At 45.5% G+C, this 20,960-nt stretch overlaps 8 protein-coding genes across 8 annotated transcripts; 2 read left to right on the top strand and 6 right to left on the bottom strand.

Annotated features, from left to right (window-relative positions):
- Positions 1 to 111: 111 nt before the first annotated feature.
- JR316_0001895 (uncharacterized protein) lies at positions 112 to 1,572 on the bottom strand (the record flags this gene model as incomplete). The annotated part of the gene is made up of 3 exons (XM_047887693.1): positions 112 to 779; positions 827 to 1,318; positions 1,374 to 1,572. The coding sequence occupies 3 exons, from the start codon at positions 1,570 to 1,572 to the stop codon at positions 112 to 114; spliced, it is 1,359 nt and encodes a 452-aa protein (XP_047752616.1).
- Positions 1,573 to 3,725: 2,153 nt separating this feature from the next.
- On the top strand, positions 3,726 to 4,713 carry JR316_0001894 (structural constituent of ribosome; the record flags this gene model as incomplete). The annotated part of the gene is made up of 3 exons (XM_047887692.1): positions 3,726 to 3,861; positions 3,912 to 4,541; positions 4,598 to 4,713. The coding sequence occupies 3 exons, from the start codon at positions 3,726 to 3,728 to the stop codon at positions 4,711 to 4,713; spliced, it is 882 nt and encodes a 293-aa protein (XP_047752615.1).
- Positions 4,714 to 5,293: 580 nt separating this feature from the next.
- JR316_0001893 (Serum paraoxonase/arylesterase 2) lies at positions 5,294 to 6,883 on the bottom strand (the record flags this gene model as incomplete). Its single annotated transcript, XM_047887691.1, has 8 exons — positions 5,294 to 5,331; positions 5,385 to 5,466; positions 5,529 to 5,586; positions 5,637 to 5,649; positions 5,719 to 5,772; positions 5,827 to 6,046; positions 6,120 to 6,607; positions 6,700 to 6,883. The coding sequence occupies 8 exons, from the start codon at positions 6,881 to 6,883 to the stop codon at positions 5,294 to 5,296; spliced, it is 1,137 nt and encodes a 378-aa protein (XP_047752614.1).
- A 748-nt stretch (positions 6,884 to 7,631) lies between these two features.
- Positions 7,632 to 10,269, bottom strand: JR316_0001892 (Serum paraoxonase/arylesterase 2; the record flags this gene model as incomplete). The annotated part of the gene is made up of 10 exons (XM_047887690.1): positions 7,632 to 7,669; positions 7,738 to 7,819; positions 7,884 to 8,026; positions 8,082 to 8,135; positions 8,185 to 8,880; positions 8,932 to 9,073; positions 9,422 to 9,459; positions 9,522 to 9,527; positions 9,703 to 10,034; positions 10,097 to 10,269. 10 exons carry the CDS (start codon positions 10,267 to 10,269, stop codon positions 7,632 to 7,634), a joined length of 1,704 nt encoding a protein of 567 aa, XP_047752613.1.
- A 1,418-nt stretch (positions 10,270 to 11,687) lies between these two features.
- On the top strand, positions 11,688 to 13,567 carry JR316_0001891 (tRNA (guanine(10)-N2)-methyltransferase; the record flags this gene model as incomplete). The annotated part of the gene is made up of 10 exons (XM_047887689.1): positions 11,688 to 11,893; positions 11,945 to 12,189; positions 12,243 to 12,319; positions 12,373 to 12,489; positions 12,539 to 12,595; positions 12,646 to 12,712; positions 12,777 to 12,914; positions 12,970 to 13,066; positions 13,124 to 13,349; positions 13,406 to 13,567. The coding sequence occupies 10 exons, from the start codon at positions 11,688 to 11,690 to the stop codon at positions 13,565 to 13,567; spliced, it is 1,392 nt and encodes a 463-aa protein (XP_047752612.1).
- A 221-nt stretch (positions 13,568 to 13,788) lies between these two features.
- On the bottom strand, positions 13,789 to 14,466 carry JR316_0001890 (uncharacterized protein; the record flags this gene model as incomplete). Its single annotated transcript, XM_047887688.1, has 1 exon — positions 13,789 to 14,466. One exon carries the CDS (start codon positions 14,464 to 14,466, stop codon positions 13,789 to 13,791), a length of 678 nt encoding a protein of 225 aa, XP_047752611.1.
- A 1,743-nt stretch (positions 14,467 to 16,209) lies between these two features.
- JR316_0001889 (Transcriptional adapter 2) lies at positions 16,210 to 18,660 on the bottom strand (the record flags this gene model as incomplete). Its single annotated transcript, XM_047887687.1, has 10 exons — positions 16,210 to 16,381; positions 16,442 to 16,760; positions 16,811 to 17,012; positions 17,075 to 17,181; positions 17,237 to 17,354; positions 17,414 to 18,016; positions 18,067 to 18,211; positions 18,265 to 18,311; positions 18,369 to 18,553; positions 18,612 to 18,660. The coding sequence occupies 10 exons, from the start codon at positions 18,658 to 18,660 to the stop codon at positions 16,210 to 16,212; spliced, it is 1,947 nt and encodes a 648-aa protein (XP_047752610.1).
- A 663-nt stretch (positions 18,661 to 19,323) lies between these two features.
- On the bottom strand, positions 19,324 to 20,594 carry JR316_0001888 (Tyrosinase P; the record flags this gene model as incomplete). Its single annotated transcript, XM_047887686.1, has 6 exons — positions 19,324 to 19,553; positions 19,606 to 19,973; positions 20,031 to 20,069; positions 20,127 to 20,212; positions 20,270 to 20,426; positions 20,482 to 20,594. The coding sequence occupies 6 exons, from the start codon at positions 20,592 to 20,594 to the stop codon at positions 19,324 to 19,326; spliced, it is 993 nt and encodes a 330-aa protein (XP_047752609.1).
- Between the last annotated feature and the right edge of the window lie 366 nt (positions 20,595 to 20,960).

Here is a 20,960-nt window from a genome sequence, read left to right as displayed (position 1 = left end):
TCAAGAAAAAAAAACTGAGAAAACTACTACACTGGGTTTATCTACTAGTATCGAAGAATAGCTTTACAAAAGAAACGGAATAACGTTTAGGCTGTAGTAGAGCAATATGCATCACATAAACAAATATTCATAGAAAGTCCTCCCACTTCCAATACCAACGGTCATGATGCGTTTCTTTCCTCTGGCTCTCCGCCTGGGGATACGCGACCGTGCTGGAGAGCGAGAAGGGGATGAAGGGGAACGACCAGACGGTAGCCTATCGCGAGTATAACGTGAAGGATCGATGGCTTGTGATACTTGTGGATCAATCTCTGTCACTGTTTTATCGGCGTCGATTGACTGCTCGGGAAGTTCATGCGTAAGATCCTGATTTCTGGTGCAATCATTTATTGAGAGAGCTTCCAGTCTCGGGTGGAGGAACTCAATGCTAGCACTCCCAAATTCTGAGGTCGAGTCGAACCCATCGAAATCGGACTCCCCGTCTTCGTCGACTTGTGACCATGAATCTTCCTCGTCTAATGAAGGTAACTGTGCAGTTACAGACGCAGGTGACTCATCTATGGCTGTGAGGTGGTGTGCACGGGGACGACTATCCAACTCCATATCGGACTCCACGTCCCGGTCTGAGATGAAGTCGGAGTCGATGTCTGTGTCAGGATTTGACGAATAGTCAATATCAGTTACTGGAGGCGTTTCTAGAGATGCAGGTGCCCTGCGATCCGGCCGTGTAACGTTCGGGCGCAAAAGATAGGTCATGCGGTTGTCGCCAGTACCTTTGCCTAGCAAAATTTAGTTCTGGTAATTGGGTAACAATTGAATCGCTCACTGTAAGAGACAACTTCATGGTACCTGGCGCAACAGTGTACAACGTATCGAGCAAAAGCATCATCCGTGATGCGCCAGACAAGTTGCAGCGGTGTCCTAGAGACTTCCGTTATTGCGCCTGTCACTCCGACGGGAGTGCCAACAGACTGGGCTTCACCAACCCCTACTGCAGAGGTGGGGTGATCAGGAGAAAGTACAACCCCTCCGAGAGTCAACCATTGAACCATTTCAGATTCAACATCTTTTACAAGAGCTTCTGCTTTCCCTCCAGCTCTGCGTAAATCCCTCCGCATGCCTTTCAAACTAAGAGAGAAACGGCCCGCATTGGCAGAACCTGGGTCGGTGGTAGGCAACGTCGGAGTAGTGGGTAGCTTTACAATTCGTGGAAGATAAGCAGGGAGAGGTTCTGGGAATGTCGACTGAACCTGTGGAAGCTGCACATTATAGTCTCGTTTCGAGGCAGCCACGACATGTGGGTTTCCAACGAATCGTGCTGAGAGGAATTGTAGAGATAAGATAACATGGTACTGTCAAGTGAACAAACTGACAATTATCTTTGCGCCGAACCCAGCGCTTCCCTTCGTTCTCCCTCCTAGTTTTTTTCACCGAAACTCTTGAATTAGCTTGCTGCTTGGCATTGTTACCTGTTACAGATGGCCCATGAAGGTGAGCGAAACGGTTACTTAACCCAGGGTTTCGCAGAATGGCAGGGAAAGAAAGAACCGGAACATCAGAGGATGTATCCATGATTGCGCTGCCTGGATAGTATGTGGGCTACAGAGACCCAAGAGATCACAGTATTTCACGGATCGCTCCTCTGTCCAAGTAGCAGAGGGCCTCACTTTCAGGCGACGGAGCCGGAAACGTCGATCAATGACTCACGTGATGAGTCAGAGCGACAAGCATAGCAGTGCGACACGCGACTCACAGTTCAACTTCGCTTGAAGCTCAGGCCAAAAGCTTCAAGCTTCAACTTGAAGGTTAGGCGTTTCTTGTCTACGACTATGACGGATTTCGGAAAATCCAAGGAGAATTTGTTACCGCGACGGACTACAACATGTTCAATTCAAGATACTTTTTTTTTCTATTTTTTTTTTTTTACATACTGACTTTGTATTAGTTGCATCTCAAAGCTACGCGTCGATCTTTGCATCTGACAATAGAGGGCTGTGATATGGGTAAGTGTCTTGCTGTTCAGAGTGCTAGACACGCGTCTAACTGTTTTCTGTAACCCAGATAGCTTTGATGCGATGCATTTCTTTCCCGCGTTGATGCCAGCATGCCCCAATGCGCTCTGAGGCAACATATCGTCGTCCGCCGAGCTAATCTCCTCGTCCCAAAAACAAAAGCTCCTGGTCGCGTATATCTTCAATGACTTGGACTCTTCTTGTTTCATATCTACCCAGTCTCTCTGTCTCAACGGTCACTCATGGCAATTCCATAACCACAATGAATTCTGGTTCCAGACTCAAGCACCTAAATGAACCTGGAATACTACGCTCACCGCAGATTTGTACTTTCTGTCCCACCATGATCTCGAATAAAGCTATGTATACGGACGTGAATGCCAGTGTACGATTACATGTTTGCGAAGGGGGGGGTTATGTCCCTTTCCTATCGTTTCTGACCAAGGATTTTAGGAGTCTAGGCCCCTCTACCAGCGTCTCCCAGCATACGCATGGCGATAACCAAAGTAATGAACTTCAGAATCACTCTTGAGGCATTTCTTTGTGTCTGTTCTTTAGTTCCTCGTCTAGGGTAATCTTTGTATGGCGGCGATCTTCATGAATCCAAAATTCAAAACTGTCTATCCAACGCCTCTATTGTTTGCGCACACGACATTCTGATTCGCAAACATTTTCTGGAAGTTAGTTCATCTCCCGACCACTCGTACTTGTATAGAGGGGTTTACACTCGTAGTAAAGCAACACCGTACTGGATAAATTTCTCATTACCAGTGGCTCAGATGTGCTGCTCACTTTCTTCAATGTCGATTGAAGAACTCGGAAAACTATTCTAAGCAAACAGAACAGTTTATTACTTCAGGAATAGACTATCGAACTTGATGTTTAATTATGATAATTAAACGAGACTGCCGGGCCCCGGCTGACATTGAACATACAAAAACTCTCTACTGGGACGGGATTAGTACGATCCACGACCTTCCCTACCACAATACCACAATCCTATTGACGACAAAGTGTAATGGCTGTAGCAAAGACAAAACGTTGATAAGAACAACTTGCCGAGGACTATTTGCCATCATCAATTATGCATAGTAGCATAAAGATCTGTAAAATGGATATCCCGTAAGCCAGACTCACTACCACGTAGATTTAGAAACGTTTTAGCCATAGTTCACTTTACTATCCACTGCATGCGACGGTCGTAAAGTAAAATATATGTTTATGAATTAACGACTTGGCAAGGCGCTAATTTAATTGACATCAGCGCAGAATCAAAGGCCTTACACCAGACCTTCAAGTCCCTTTCTTTATGAAAGCGCACCTGAAATAAGGTATATCTGAATTACATGGTCTGTCCTGGTGGGTCGTATTTTTTATAGATTAATGGGAAGTAAATAGGAAGTAGAATGAGTTAATTCAGAAAAGAAATCAAATTATTTTGAAGTTAATGTAGGCGTGGGAAACACAGGGCTCACTCATCCGGCAAACTTTGTCGACGACCCCCGCAACCGCCAGATCACCCAAAATCGACCGTGAACGTCGCTCAAGCCGTCCTCAAGCCTCCCAAAGCTTCACGGTACGTCCAAGGAGTGCCTCATACATCCCCATGAGAAAGAACGAGAGAAATAGAGCTCGTACAGGGATGGATGCGGCATGACCATTTCGGATGTTGTCAAATACTCAATTTCTGTCTCTTAGGTTCTCCCCTACAACATGGCATCGAAATTACCATCCGTTCTGAGCGCGACAGAGGAAGAGATCCAGCTCCTCCTCGCTGCCCAATGCCATATTGGCACCAAAAACTGCGACAAGCAGATGGAACCGTACGTGTGGAAGCGACGTGCTGACGGTATGTCCAATAATTCGACGATCCTCCGTTTTCTCTTACATTTGGGCCAGGCATCCACATCTTGAACATTGGAAAGACTTGGGAAAAGCTCGTCCTTGCTGCTCGTGTTATCGCTGCTGTTGAGAACCCCAACGATGTTTGCGTTATCTCTGCCCGCCCTTACGGACACCGTGCCGTTCTCAAATTCGCCGCCAACACTGGTGCTCAGGCCATTGCTGGACGCTTCACACCTGGTTCCTTCACCAACTACATCACCCGTTCGTTCAAGGAGCCCCGTCTCATCATTGTCACCGATCCCCGTGTCGACCATCAGGCTATCCGTGAGGCCTCTTATGTGAACATCCCTGTTATCGCTCTCTGCGATACCGATGCCCCCCTCAAGTTTGTCGATGTTGCCATCCCCACAAACAACAAGACCAGACATTCCATCGGTCTCATCTGGTGGCTCCTTGCCCGTGAAGTTCTCCGTCTCCGCGGCACTATCTCCCGCTCTACAAGCTGGGACGTTATGGTTGACATGTTCTTCTACCGTGATCCTGAAGAGGTTGAGAAGCAGCAGCAAGAGGAGGCTCAGGCCAAGCTTGCCCTCCAGCAGGGTGATGTTGAGGCTGCTGCCCCCGAATGGGATGTTTCCAGCGGCGCTCCCGGTGCTGTTAATCCTGCTCTCGTTGGCGAGGGTGGTGAGTCGCTGAGGATTTTTGTCCTCAGAAACTGTATTGATGTGATTGTTTCCCAGGTGCTCTTGACTGGTCCGCTGACCCTCAACCCGGTAATACTGACTGGTCTACTGAGCCCGCTGCCGGAGGATGGGGTGCTGAGGCCCCTGCCACCGGCACCGGAGGATGGGAGTAGATTTACGGTTCTTACATCGTCATTTAGCCGCCTACCCACTATCTGGCTGGGCTTTTTATGCGAACTATGTGTCGAAAAAGAGAATGATAATTCATGTGGCATTTTTTTTTCTCATCTATCAGAACCTACTGTCTGGCACGAGGGATAGCAGGTGTTCTCCTGGCACAAATCGCGTTTGGTTGCATGTGGATACATAGAATGCATTAGTTGTCACCTTTTCTGGCAAAGTTTTTTTCCGTCCCTCACCAGCAAGTTTCATTCGATTTGCCTCAGATCTTCCATTCGTGAATCCATTTCGCTGACCAGTCTATTTGTATATCACTTGTCGCCCATTTTCAATCTATATCCTCATAACACACAACATGGTTGTTTAAAGCCAGTTATTGTCGTTCATCGAAATCGATGACCCCATAAATTCCTGAATCAGTTTGGCAATGAGGTGATATCACATTTTGCAAGTATGCACGACTAGAATAACAATCGAAACAGCGGAAGCCCTATTCCTCTCCGAATATTACATATTGACGTATAATTGCCCGGTCCATTGCGATGCCATGAGGTGCCAATCATTCCCGAGTTTTTATGTATCACAAACAACTAATTGTGGAGATGCTATGCCTATGAAAAAGTGTTTAGAGAACATTAACATATTTGGTCAGATGCTTCCTTACCGTGAAGGAATAATTTCTTTCGTTGGGAGTCATGTACTGCCGTTGTTATTCCAGAAACGAGGTTACCGTCGTCTTCGAAAACCTGCAGTATTGGCTCATAAATTAAGAAATCTCACTGATTGTGAGGAAGTACAGATCACGAACCTTCTCGACTCTGTACTTCTCGCCATAGAACGCGTTCACCCCTGTGTTAATCGAAATTCTGTACACCGACGATGGAGAAATGAGGGATGGGTTAGCCATATGTCTCACTGCCTTAAGTCCTCTGGGTATGGCTGCGTTTGTATCGGATAAGCATCGACATCGTCGTTCAAAATTCAGCTACATTCCATACCTGCTCCCCAAAGCAGACCGTCAGCGTCAAGTGCCAGATTGTCAACGACCAATTCTGGAATAACCCCGAGTCAATCAAACTGAACAGTGCTTAAAGAAGTATAAGTACCTGTTGGGATGGAGTCCACGACTACCAACGTGTTGTCCACCTGTGCCTCTAGTACCGTGATGTCACCAAAAGTTGAATCTGCGATGTATAACGTCCCGTTGTTGGCCCTAGCAATCCCATTGCTAGAGTGTGTCCTTGTACGAGCAAACTTGCAACCCTGATCGAGATGGCAGTAGCCTACAGATGCATTTCTGTGGCCCACGTATTCGAGGTATCGAGACTGTCAAAGTAATGTAATAGCGTTTATTAGCCAAATGTTATCTCAAGGAACAAATGCTCTCTGAGATACTCACATAACCGACTCGGACACCGTGGTCATTCGTGAAATAAAAGCTATTGCCGTCCGAGGACCCAACGACGTCATTAGGCGTGATAATGACAGGGTGTTCTATAGTCTTGACGTGTTCAAGCGTTTTGCCTCCAATTGTCGTTTTAAAAATTTCGATGACTGAATCAGCGCCCGTTTGCTCTGCGTTCACTGGAGTGTTTCCATCTGCAAGAGGGGCGCGGTGGTTCACGAGATAGACGTACAAGACGTCAGGGTCTGATGAGGAAGTCACTACATCCATTCCATGGAGTGACAGCCCTCGTCCGTGGTTGAAGTCGGCTGATGGGCGCAGACGTATAATCTGAGATGTTGATGGGTCGTAGGTGGCGACATAGTCCTCATGCGACGCCCCCGTCGCGTTAAGTTGATTCATAGCTGGTATCCAGTGCGCCCTGCTAGACTGTGTGGAGCAAGCTAGGTATATGACACCTGTATCTTGGTGTAGTACAAGTTCTGTATAACCCGACACCGAGTCAGCCGATATTCCTCAAAATAATGAAATGGGAAGTATGCTAGCCATAACCAACTACGAAACGCCCACGTACTTTCGCATGCTTGCAGCTCCGGTACGGCCTTGCAGTTTTGGTTTCCTAAAGGTTTGATCTCTCTTTCGAAAGGGAATACGCCGTATGTGATAAATAGAGGCTTGAGATATAACTGATAGAATCCAATGAAGACAGCCAGAAACAACACGGAAAGGTTTAGAACAGCGGTCGTTAGCTTCCCCATTTCTACTTTTGCCTGGAGGGCACTGGAGTGTCCAGAGTAGTAACCTAAGATTCAAGGACCTTTACTGTGAAGAAGGATCACCGCTGCGAGCTGACCGAGATGAAGTTTAAAAATGAACGTTGCCAGTTAAACACAAGAAGCAGCGGTACCATCATCATTGTGCGGCAGTATGAACGCTTTCTTTCCTAGTATGATGCATGATAATCCTAGCACGTGCCGAAAGTACCGAGCACGATTCAAGCGCGATGCGCCACTCCCACTACCTCGTTGACCACTCGCAATGGAACTGATTAAATTTGTTAATAATACGTTTGTAGAAATCTCGTTACACAAATCTGCGTTCAAGAAATGAAGGAACGGGACCTGAGAATGACCCGTGGATAATGTTTCTAAAAATAGGCCTCTTACTGAACCATTCGTTGTAGAAACAGACCAATTAATGAGACTGCAGTATTGCCAATCTCAGTGTCAGTCTCTCTCTTGCATTCAGCCAGCTCGCATATCTCCGATGTGGAGCCCTTTCGCTCAACATTTACCGATCTGGACCCGCTACATACTGACCACTGTGTTTGTTCGACACTCTGTTACTGTTAAATCAAAGATGATTATATGGCGCAGCCGTAGTAGTATAATGGCAGCTAGAATGTGTGCAGCACAATTCTGCATAAAGACATGCTGGAATAAATTTAATAGAATGCTTTGTGCCTCTACCATAAACGTTCAAAAGGTAATTTTGGACGGGCAAAAATTATAGCTTGCAGATTACCAGGTTCGGGGATGCGAGACCTATATATAACAAGATATAAGCAACAAACATTGAATTAAAAATGAAATGGTAGTAGAGGGAAACATACCAGCCAGGAACAATAGATTTCGGTCAGCGTCATATGCTGCAGATGTGATGCCCGACGCCACGTTCCCGTCGTCTTCAAAAACCTGGGCGTTTGAATGGGATATTAGATATACTCAAGATATACTGCGAATAAGATAGGCTACTGACCGTCTCGACCTGATATCTTGAAATAGATTGCGTCGTGTTCGCGTTGTGATCTGGATGTACGGAGAAGCGAAGGGCGGCAGATGGGGCAGGGAACGTCGGATCTGAGAAATGCTTTTTGACCAATTTAACGACGTCCGGAAACGCTAGATGAACCTGTTAGTGTATGCAATTGTATGCTATGGCGATGAAGAATCGGACCTGCGGCCCATACGAAGCCCTTGGAGTCGACAGCGAGGTTGTCCATAGCGAAATCTAAAAGATACATTCAGTTGGAGTTCAATCACCGAGCAAATAGGCTCACCAGCAGGAACAAAGTCGACGATGGAAAGCGTGTTATCTGAGGTGTTCTCCTCAAGGATAGTCAGGCCACCCTTCTTGCAGTTAGCCACGTAAAAAGTGCCGTTTGGGGCGCGTGCAATCCCGTTATTGCCATGCATGTTTTGGATCGCGTAATGACATCCGTTTTCGATGTGACAGTATCCCACAGAGGTCGATTTGCGCCCTAGCATGTCCAGATGGCGAATAATCCCAACTTTTGAGCCAAAGTCATTGGTGAAGTAGAAGCTTTTGCCATCTGGGGAACCGACGATGTCATTTGGAGTGCAGATAATAGGGTCTTGCACTGTTTTGATATGGGTTAATGTGTCTCCTCCCAAGGTGGTTTTGAAGATTTCGATGACCGAATCGGCCCCGACGTCTTTGGCTAGAAGACCGCCTAATGGTGCCCGATGATTCACAAGATACACAAATAATTCGGATGGTTTGGAGGTTGATTCTACTACGTCCATACCATGTAGTGAGAGCCCTCGTGCGCTTTCGAAGCCTTGAATCTTGAGTCGAGTGACAGTCGATCTTTTTGGGTCATAAATGGCGACGAAATCATCACGCGACGCGCCGGCTGCATTGAGACGACCAACTGCAGGCGTCCACTGCACCCTGCTAAGAGGATTAGAACATGCAAGATAGAGTAGTCCGCTCTGCTGGTGCAAGATAATTTCTAGTGATGTATCAGCGAGTTATAGGGATGGGAGATTTGATTGTCATTTACTCTCACAAGCCGCGAGCTGGGGCACTTTCTTGCAGTATTCGTTGTTCACGGGGTGTATCTTTCGTTCATGTACCGCAATATTGAGGTAAGGGTGGAGGATATACTCCCAAATCACGCCTAGGATGGGGAGTAGGAGGGCGAACTTGAAGGCAGGATGAATTGGCATGGAAAGGAAGCTTGTGAAAGAGGAGGTTGATTTTGCTTACATGGTATATTTAAACCTGGCCCAAGGAATAATCTCATGAAGTCACCAGAGCTCCTGACCGTGTTGTTATACACTCTTGTCAAACATTGATGAGAGTCCGAGGACAGGCTATATATGCTTGACAAAATAGGCAGCCCCTGTGACCAATGGGCTAAGACACTGTTCCCGCCGATCCGGACACGGCTTTAAATAAGGTCACTGTACCCGGATCTATCATCTGCTCGCACGCCCAATCGCGCGTTTGGTCCCTTCGTTGGATCAAGGGATAGCCAGTGCAAACGTTACCTTGAAGTTTCGCTGACGAAGGCAAGACTGTGCATGCACTGTACGTACACAGTCAGTCACCGGTACGATATTCCACTCAAGCATAGTACCATTGACATACCTGCCACTGGTAAATGAGATTGGATCAGATCCCGCCATTCAGGAATACTCATCATAGGACCATTAGCGCTTGATGCAGATTAAATTTTTAGTGGAATCAAGGAATTTACCAGTTGCTAGATTATTCATTAACTACTTTATATTACATCTCAAACGAGTGTGAAAAAAATCTGCAGATTCACCTTCTCCGATCTTTCTATGCTCGTCCTCTTTAAAAAATTGTGTAATGTCCATCTCATCGTGTAGAATGTCCCGTCCCGAAAGAGAAACAGGTGAGGATTTTTCGATAAAAGGCGATTCCACAAAAACAGGTGGGGTTGTTTCTGTGCTTATGGTGTTGAGGACTTGGGTGGTGTCCTCTTTGTAGAAGCCGAGCCTCGTGTTTCGGTAAACGCGGCAGGCCATGATGTTCATCAATACTGCGTTAGGAACTCCTGCTACTGCACGATACGCTAGCGGTATAGAATTGATGTTAAGAACCACGGTGGTGGCAAAGGAGAAAAAGATGGTGGTGCTGCATAATCACAACACCATTTAGTACATGGCATATTATGTACCAAAAACACTAACACTTACAGATAGTACAATTGCCCATCCTGCAAAAAGGTCCTGGAGAAATGAGGAAGATCCGTGCCTAATACATAAGTCTTGAGAGACTTGGTGCTGAGCAAGTATTCATGCTCATGCGCGATATTCGCCAGGTATCGAGATATTGCGAGGAACACGACTGTATCATTGATAATGACCATGGTTCCCACAGCAGAAGAGTATGATTTCATGCTTCCACCTAGACAGTACGCACTAGGTCCAATCTTTGTTGCCTTTCCTTGGGAAAGAGAAGTCGCTAGGCTCCCTCCAAGGACCGAGAGCCATAGAAAAAAGAAAACACAGAGCAAATATCGTCTGTCGATATAGAGCGCCCGTACGCGGAAAAAGAACAGAAGCGACGTAGAAGGAACCGAGATGAAGAACATCCAGATGCTGAACATCGACAATAGGTCGCAATTTTCAACGGGCGATGCTAGAAAGTTATATCAATTGATAAGCTATCGTATCAATACAAATTTACTCACTCTGAAAAATGACTGTGGATGCCGTCGCCGCTAATGTCGTGAATCTGCTATAAAATTTAGAGACATCAAACACAAAAAAGCAGTACTGCAAACCTTGATATGTAATAAATGTAGGAATGAAATTTTACTTTGTGACATGTAAGGAGGGAATATTCGGCAAAAAGATTATTGAGAAAATCCCATATCAGCACCTATTTCTTGTCAGCTACCAGACAATCAACCAATTTGGTGACTCACAGCCAAAGTACCGACGACAATATAAGTTGCGACACAGTATTCGAAGGCCACAGAGGGAGGCAAGTAAGCCAAAGGAGTGGTCGGGTTCAAGACCAATGCGGTACTATCGAAAGAATTGCTCATGATGTCAAAGGGCTGAGCAGAGTCTGCAAGCACCAATCTCAACTGCATCTCTTTATCTATATATCGAATGCAATGTACGGACATGTCCTAAACTTCATGGAAGCAAGAAACGCCTTCCAATCTCGATGCCAAAGGCGCTATTTATGTTAAGGGCCATGTAATTCGAACCTCGGAGTAGGAATAGGCTATCAATTGGTTAAGTGTGATTGATGAGAACAAACCAGTGGTAAAGGCACCATGGAAGATTGGCCTTAGACGGATGCGCGCTTAAACGGGTTTCTTATGACATCTTGGACTCCTGCACACATTTTGAGGGCGTGAATAGGAGAAGAAAAGTTCTCCGAGAATATCCACGGTTATATCGGTCATTCCAAGACTGCGTTGGTATACCACAGCCATCGAACTAAGAGGCACTGCGGGCAGACTCGGACATGACGTTCGGAAGGATATCGTAAACATTGATGAAGTGGCAGTCAAGTACAGCTATTCTTGACATCGAAAAAGACAGGGTGAACGGAGGGCCTTGAGGGATGGAGACTTGAAGGTGTAGGAACAGGACACGATTGATTGAGCTCCGAATCCGATTGGTGGGATGTATATTTGGCAATGACCTCCGTGGTCAACAAACAATTATCAATCTGATCGGCGTACTTGTCAATGGATTCTTGAACAGAACTCAAACAAAAAACAACAAATATACCACTCTATACGTGTTCGTGAACCGTCTTCAGTTGATGCCTTCGCGATACTTGTTTCACTATGCCCAGGTGCATAATGAGTTTAGGCTCCCAGAACTCCAATCTATTGCAGAATTATATGGAATACCATACACACTTCCCCAAAATCCTGAAGATCGCGATTCGACAAGACCGTTTATGATCGTGGAACTTGATGAAGAGGAACATGCTCGCATGCTTGCTAGACGCTGCATTTTAATAAAGTGGGTTGTTGATAATATAGTCTTCCATTTTAACCACTGAGTGCCATACAGGGCTGTGTATGAATATTATGGACATGGGTCAACCTATGACGAACTCCACGAAGTTAATCGCAAAAATGAATCATTATGGGCTCGATACGTCCAAGACACCTCTTTCAGGTTTTTGGTGACCTCTTCAAAGCACAAAATCCCGCAATCAAGGCAACGAGAGGTCATCGAAAACTTTGCCTATATGGGCTTCCTAGGGAAAATCGACATGAAAAGTCCTGAAATCATCCTGACATGTTTCGAAGAATGTATGTTTGTTACTCGTTACGGTTTGACTATTAGTTTCATCTTTAACTTATAGATGAAGAACGCCATGGTACAACACGCGTAAAACACGAAGGGGATGGAGAGTTTCGTCAAGTTTTTTTCGGCAGGTTGGTATGTCTTGTACTATGAAATGTATTCAGCCATTTCTGACGTACTACAAACAGATAGAGGAAGGATCTGCAAGACAACTCGTTGGAAAATTTGATGTCAAAAAACGATCATACTACGGAAACACCAGCATGGAGGCCGAAATTTCATTGCTGATGGCTAACCAAACTCTTGTGAGCCCCTTCCTGCTCCTTGCCTGCACATTGTTGAATTCATGGCCAGGCATCCCCTGGAAAACTTATTTATGATCCATTCATGGGGACAGGTAGCATGGCGTATGTGCGTACATTTTCGCTCGAAATACGTCCCCAATCTGACTCAAATTTTAGCCAACTGGATACTTTGGAGCATTGGTCTTCGGATCGGATATAGATGGTCGACAAATGAGAGGCAAACGTACGTCGAAATCTCTGTTTTGTCTGTATCGAAGCACTCCTCACGTCACTATCTCATCCTGTAGAAAAGACCCCTGGGGTTATTCGAGCAGCTACGCAATACGGAATCGCCTCTCGAATAGTCGACCTTGCCACGTTTGATGTAACCCACAATCCTTGGCGATGTGGAGAATTATTCGACTCTATTGTGACTGACCCGCCATGTAAATATCTCTAGTCTTTTTGGACATTATCACCGTACTTAACGCTGGCATCCAGATGGTGTCCGTGCAGGAGCGAAGCGCCTAGGACGTAAACGGGAATTATCCGAGCGTCAAAAGGAACTTTGTCTGCAACACAGCTTGGCTCCTCGCCCGTTAGCATCGATTCTTTCTACAATTCAAGGTATTTCTACTGATAACTGATTATGTAGTGACGATCAGCCATACATCCCTCCAACGAAACCATATGAGCTCTCGCATCTCGCGACTGACCTAGTGTTACTGGCAAGATATCTACTCAAGCCAGGAGGACGTCTGGTCTTTTTCCTTCCAACAGTCACCGACGAGTACGAAGAAGTGGACATTCATACCATGATGTGCGAAGGGATGGAGTTGGTCGCCAACTCGCTTCAAGATTTCGGGTCATGGGGCCGAAGAGTAAGAATTGAAGTTGATTTCCGAGATGCTGTATATTTACTACGCCTTTATTGCAGCTGGTGACTATCAGGAAGGTTACTAAAGAACGATACCCGCCGCCAACTTTTGATCCTATGCTACGCGAAGCCAATGAAGAGACCCATATCCCTGCCCACAAGGATTTCCGTGAAAAATACTTTCAGGGATTCAAATCAAAAGCTGATGAGACTAAAGGTTAACGAGGTCCTCATATCATGGAAAGATCTGCAGTGCTCAAATTTTCTACCAGTAATGGAGTCCATAAATTATTGAATATTCTGTATAGGATTTCCAAGAGAACATATATACTAAGGTTGTCCTTTGTGAGTGTGTCCAATATAGCGCGAAGGTAAGAATGGGCATGGTCCGTGCTATTTTCTTTAGAAACGAAGTCAACGTACCCTCAGGGCAAAGTAGTCATTTAAGCGTTAGAAATCATAGGTGCCGCCTTGACCCATTTTCGGTTCGCTACTTCGCCTACACTGAAAGCTGCAAACCCCTTCCTGGATAAGGTAACCCCAATCTTCCCGTCTCCTATATACCCAGCATAGACACCCTCGGTATCGCCATTTGTCAAGAAAGGAACACGGACAAGCGTATAATCTAAGTCCTGCCCTTTACTCCGAATGACCTCTCCCATAGCCACGATATCAGCGTACGCCGGATACGCCACCGTCTTCACCCCCCTAACAATGGCCGCGTACTTCAAGCTGGGCTTATCATGGGGGTCGGTGACGGACGCAGTGGACAGGGAAATGAAGCGCTTGACGTTATATTTATACAGCAAGTCAATGAGATGCCCATAGAATGTCGCGATCGGTGTGGTGGGTGAATGGGTTGTGAGCGCCGACGGTGACACGACTGGTCCAAGCGCAGAGAGCACGACGTCGATTCCGAGCTGCACTGCCGATTCTAGCTCGTCCAGGTCGTCGAATGTGCCTTTGACAATTGTGAGGGAGCCATTGTTCCGCAGGTCCTCTGGTATCTTGTTGGGAGAACGGGCGAAGACGATGATTGTGGAATCTGGGTATACTTCGAGAGTTTTGCGAATGAGAAGAACCCCGCTTGGGCCTGTAGCACCAAGAATTAGGAAGCGCATAACGATGAATCTGGAGTAAGTTCAAGGAGGATGTAGTGGTTGGTGTGAGATAGGGGAGTTCGGCAATATTTATGCATCATCCACATCATTGAGTGTTCCATAAATATATTCGTAAGCTTTATCTCAGTTGTTGCTTATATGGTAGTACATGTTGTCAGTAACATCGTTTTCTAACGAAGACCATTTCTCACGAAACTACAACGAAACCATGAGCAAACTATTATCGGTCGACAGTACTCCCATCTTTAGTATTTCGCATTTAACCAAACCATGAAACGCGCTCCAACAAAAATGTTCTTCAATCTCGAAGAATGTATTAAGAATGACAATAAAATGGCATTGTAGTGGTTAACTAAGAAGTAGTAAAAACACTTTTAGTGATTGATAAAAACTTGGTACAACCAGGGAAAATGGCCAAAACAGGGCATGGTTTAAACTGGCTGTGAAAGATCATTTAAGCGCTCGTGTACCTTAAATCACGCTGTTTTCTTATCATATATACAGCGAAGGGAGGGTCAAAATGTATCCACCTTACCGAGGGCAGCTCAGATCTTATGCTCATATCCATCGATCAAATAAACCAACAAAATAATACATAGGGTACAGGAAGTTCCATGAACACTTTACACCTGAGGTTATACCAATCTACGGTAAATCGGCATAATTAGTGAGACTGTAAAGACTCCAGAGAGCGCACTCTTACCAAGCGAGACAAGTGGGTGTCGGAGAGCATTTGAACGATGCCACCGGACCTCCCGTGTTAACATGTTGACATTGTCCTGGGTTAATGATGTTCGTATTTAAATCTTGCCCAGGAGTTCCAACACAACCGGATGACTGGAAATATGTCACGCAGTGAATGCCTCCCCCACTAGTCTAGAACAATCTTCATTAGGATTCCAGCAGGTCAGATAAAATAGATTCAGGATTTACCAGGAGGGAGTGTCTAGTTGTAAAGTCGTGGCAGCTACCATCGCACTGGACACTGGCTCCAACGTCGCCGGTACAGTCTGTACCAGTGAATGCAACAATTGTATCTGCCCTCGCAGACAGTGCAATGCTACAAACGACAAAGAAAATAGGCGAGAGAAACGATCCAAAAATCATGTTGAATGGATATGCGAACTTCTAGTACAAGGTATCTTAGATGCGCGTTTTCCTGGCCTTTATATGCAATGCAAGAGCCTTGGGTATGCACATGGATTCTAGGTGTGAAGCGTCAGGCCTATGTCACCGGACCCTGTAGAAGCGGACTCCACGGTAGACAGTCATGGCTAGGAATTACTTCAATCATCAATTATTTTAGTCATAAAGAAGGCGCTGTCCACGTCGATGCATTAGGGCATATGGTAGACCGACTTACTCCCATACGGTTGAGATTCGCCTCAACTCTATTGAAGTAATGTATCAAGATATCTATAAAATCAGACCATAGGTGTTGTTTGTTAGTTGGTGATAGAAGGAAAGTGCGCCATACGATATTTCGATTTTGTGCAGAAGTCCCAAAATAAGACAGTGAATGGCATACGACAAGAAGGTCTTGTCCAAGTTTTCGGAGGTGTCGGGTGATGACAGGCACGTGGTCACATTCCAACTTTCAGGACCTGTCTTAAAAGTTACGTTCACGAATGAATCTTGAAGCCAGGTGCCAATGATGATATATATGATGTGTTGCCTAATATACAAATGCAGCAGTATGTAAGTACAAGTTATAAGATAAAGTGTAAGTGTGATGTGGCAAGTTCAAGTAGTTGTTGTCCATGATTGTGGGATCGATTGCAATGACGAGCTGTAGAGCGATCCGTTTTGACTACTCGAAGCAGAGGATATAGCAGGAGGAATGGGAGGTCGAGGAGATATTGGAGCTCTAGCATCTTTTTGCGGAGAACCGTTTGCAGAAGGTGTTTGGAGTGGGCTATAGAGCAAAGTAAGAAGTTAGCAGCACACCTATGAGAGAAAGACCAGTTGAGCGTACTTATTGTCTTGGGACTGAGATACAGAGGGTGTCATAGGAGGTGCGGTAGCAGCAGCGCTGCTCGGTTCATTTGTAATTTTCAAGTAACCAGACTGTACAAGGAAGTCCCAAACGCGGCTTGTTTTGTTAACGTCAATCTTGACCAAATCACGAGCTTCACGTCGACGAAGCTTGCCGCCTCTACGAGCATACTCCCGGACAAGGGTTTCCTTGATAACAAGATAAGGTTTAGGTTGAATGCGGAGTTGGGAACAGAGAGTCTGTTCGGCAGGGGTAAGCAGATGTAACGATGGACTGTTAGCGAGATTGAGAGGGGCAGCTATAAAGGTGTATGAGAAATATAAGCCTCATAAATATAAAAAGCCTTACGAGGACGGCGAACAGCAGTAGCACTAGAGCCTGGGGCACTACCCAACCGTGGCGTCGATTCACGAGATTTTCTGTCTTCAGATTCTCCATATGATACCAGACTTGATCTACGAGGATCAGGACCCGAAGATTGACGACCTGTGTTGCGATACTGTAATCTATCTGAAGCGTAATCTCGCAGAGGTGCAACTTTAGTTTGTGTCTAACGAACAAAATACTGCAGTTAGAAAAAGACAACGGCTACATTAATGGACGTATACTTACCCTTTTTGCAAGATCGACCTCATATTTATCGATATCCGCCGGTGTAGACAATCCAAGGCGCCGATATGCTTGAAGTTCTTGTATCCGTTTACGAAGCAAAGCCTCGTCTAGAAGGATCAGCGATTAGCGTTCAATAGAACTAGATGAATGACGTGTACACACAGAGCATATCAGTAGAAAAAGCTTCATAATCTTCAGCAGTTTGTAACCTCGCGAAAGGACGTAGCCGATGTAGAAATTCACGCTCTTCTCGGGTCCGTTTCTTTTCCACAGCTTGCATCTAAGGAAATAAGATTAAGAAGTTGACCACTGGCTAAACTTGTTAAAACGAGCAAATACCTTCTTATATTCCAATAAGCCCCTTTCAAAAATAACGGCTTTGGTTTCCAGACGCTTGTCAATACGTTGAAAATACATTTCAAGGAGAGTTAGCTTAAAAGCTAAAGAGTCTTTAGTTTCGAAGGGTGGAGGCTGAACTGGTTCTTCTATTTCATCTTCGCCATTCGAAATGTCTTCTGTTTTTACTTTCTTGATATCACCATTCACATGGTGTCCGTTAACCATACCGTTGGCGGGAGGTGGAGCCTTCCCTGCATGTGCCGGCGGGTTGTGATAACCTGTAAAAATTCCTAGACGTTTTTCCTTTTCCAACCTTGCGCGAGCTAGGACATCGATATCATTTTCATCCTCGATGATCTGATCACCGCCATAGTCGGTCACAACCCCAAACTCCAAGTCTTTCACCAAGTCTTCCGCTTCATTATCAATTTCGTGTTCAAATTCAAGACGGCCGGGAAGAAAAGTCGAAATTTCATGGATGGCGGGTAATGACGTAGGAGGAGATGTGTGAACGGGCATTTCTTGATTATTCATGGCAGTGATCCTCCGTCGCTTGCGTTCGTGAAAGACTTCTGGTTCTATATCAAATTCCAAATCCATTCTCTGAGAAAACGTCAACTGCGCGTAAAGATAGGAAGAGTTGTGACACTTACCGGTAGAGGCCATTGTTCTGAGTCAACATACACCTTCCTATAATGTTCATGGACCTCCTCCTTCGTCCGAGTGCCCACGTGTTCAGCTATTTTCTTCCAGTTACCAATACCATGAGTTGAAATTCCAGTAAGTAATAAAAGCTCCCTGCCAAAATCCTTGAATTGAACGATTCGATAGAACAGAGTAATCTGGCTTACTCGTCGGCACCCCAATCCTCGGTAAAAATAGGATATGAATTCATCTCCTAAGGAAGACGCTATAGTTCAGCCTCACGATACGCGCTGTAATATTCTCGACTTACAATGACGCGGTATGCATGACTTCTGAGGTGTTTTCCCACCTCCTTTCCCTCGCAAAAACACGATGGACAGAGGTCCACACCTTCTCCGGGTGTACATATGGGATCGGCGCATTTGATGCGTATGTTGTGGGTCAAGTCACATTTACAGGAATCGCACTGGTACTGGACGCCGGGCTCGTTCAAGGCTGTAAAAGCAACCAATTAGGATATGACATATATGGCCACTCTCGATCGTGTACGCACTTTGAATCTCGTCGGGTAAATGTTGCGGTTTCCGTTGCGTGACGGTCATTATGCTTCACGCGAATAAACACGGTCGCTGCGCACTCTCCGCACCAAGACAAAGTCAAGTATTCAGGATGAGGGCTGTGAGAGATTTGAAATCGGGAATCGTCGTCGACGTCGCCGACGACCGTCGAGTTTGACACCCGTCTTCAGCAGCAGAGCTATCAAAGTAGCTGCAGGACGCCTGTGCAAGCAGAATGTGGTTTGGGCACGAATTGCCGGGGGTGGCTTTGGGCTTGACGCTGGAACAAACGACGGCCACAACAACGACAATGATGAGCACAGTATTTGTCCTTGTTTGGTGATTCCTCACAAGGACAGGGCGGTGATCATGCCTTGGCGGTGACACCTTTACTCGATTAGGATTACGTCCGATGACACCCACTGCCATCACTTCTTGAGTTGAGTGTGAACATACGCGGTTGCGTTAATTTTAGGGTTCGAATATTCATTTTGAAACCATCGACTCCAAAAGAAAATCTCAAGTCAATCAAAAGTTGATTATATGTTCAATGTTGAATTTCGAAATATAATGCAAATCGTATATCGGAGCACATCGTGATTGTAAGATATAACGTACATGAAGAGTCGTAAATTGACATAAAAAATCGTAGCCAAAAAGTCGTGAATGTCGTGAAACTCGGAGAAAAAAACATCGGGAGGGTATCACTTAGAGGTAGGTATAGCAATTAGGCTTGCTCAGAAGATCAAGAGTGTCTCGAATGGGAACACTTAATCCAAGGCTTCCCATGTTAAGAACATAGTCGACACCAACTTCATGGACTGGAGGTGTTTTTGTTGCAGGACCCGTCACCGTAAAGAAGCGAGTAGCTGGGGCGAGCTGCTGCCAGTTCCACCAGATGCGGTCAATGTTGGCGTGGTGCAAGTAGAACAGAGGATCTATCAACGCCATACATAAGCGTCTCAGAAAATGACTTTGAAAAATACTCACCTCCAGGGCTAGAATAGGGACTGCTCATCTCGCCACCAATCATAACATGGCCGTCGTCGGAAACAGCTTCAAGTTGAGTGCGGAACACCTCAAAGGTCGAAGATTTACTCAAGGTAGAGACAGCTGAAGAAGACATAAACTTTTTAGCGCCGTCAGATATGCTGCGAGTAAGGCAATGTGAAGTCCTCAGTTTTCCTGGGCCAACATGAAGAGTATAATCTGCGAAGGGTCCGTTGTCCACGCATCCTTTGAAAGCCGAAGGCCTTATTTCCTTATCTTTCATATCGTTGGCCGGAAGAGTGTATGTCCCTGATTTCCCATCGCCACCAAACCCGGTGACTGAGTCAAATATAGGCGAGGCAGAAATGCTATCACCATACAATTAGCGCACGGGTTAGGCCAGGAGTATACTAAAGGCCACTTACGACGAATTAGAATCTGCGTCTTGACTCCAATCCCAGTATCTACCAAATGGATTTTATGAGTGGTGTGATTTGCTTCTTGATACGCTAATAACTTACGGAGTGGCGCCTTTGTATCCACATTCGTTGCGCAACGCGTTCTCAAACGTTCTGATGAAGTGCCTGTGCCATGGTAAAAATTGACCCTAAGATATATATATCACTGTCAGTTTTTAGTCTAAGTGAAAGTATTGAAGCATTACCAAGTTGTGCACTGTATCCGCCTGCTTCATGTAATGCGCCTGGAATTCATCAAACCGACTTTCAGCCTCAGGGTAGGCCGGGTCTACAGCGGGTTGATCTTGAAGGCATTGCACCGCTTTGATGTACTCTGCTTTCTCATCGTTGAACATATTTCTCCTGTAATTGGTGTTAACATACGTCCACCATAGCATCATGAATAAGAAAATATTACCATTCTTTCCGGACAAGTATATCATCGCATGGATAGCGGCGGGCCAACGCGGGGGTGCAGAAAGAATTAACGAAAAGAACTATAGCGAAAATAATCGAAGTCGTTGAAAGCATTTTGAAGAGGTGTTCAAGATGCGAGTATTAAAAAGAGGATCTGCCTCAAACGAATTGTTGGCGATGATATGTCACAGGAACCAATGCAAGGTATATATACTCTTGATGGCGATTAGGGTCAGCCTTCAGCGGTAAAAACGATCGAGCTGAATCTGGTATATAGCAAGACTTCTCCATTCCGATTTCAATTTCGACTTCCCAGTTACCGCAAGTTCCACAGGGATTATCTCATGCCGGGAAAAAAGACGTTGTTACGAGTTACTGGTTTACATTCAAAGAGTCGGAACGGGCGAATGGTTCAAGTTCAAATGTTGAATACCAATTGGATACGGGTGTCTGCTGCAGCGGTTTGTCTAAACCCATCAA

Source organism: Psilocybe cubensis, chromosome 2, assembly GCF_017499595.1.
Source record: "Psilocybe cubensis strain MGC-MH-2018 chromosome 2, whole genome shotgun sequence".
In the NCBI taxonomy this organism is placed as follows: Eukaryota; Fungi; Basidiomycota; class Agaricomycetes; order Agaricales; family Agrocybaceae; genus Psilocybe; species Psilocybe cubensis.
Note: the sequence above shows the minus strand (reverse complement) of the source record. Positions and strands in the feature narration are given on the sequence as shown.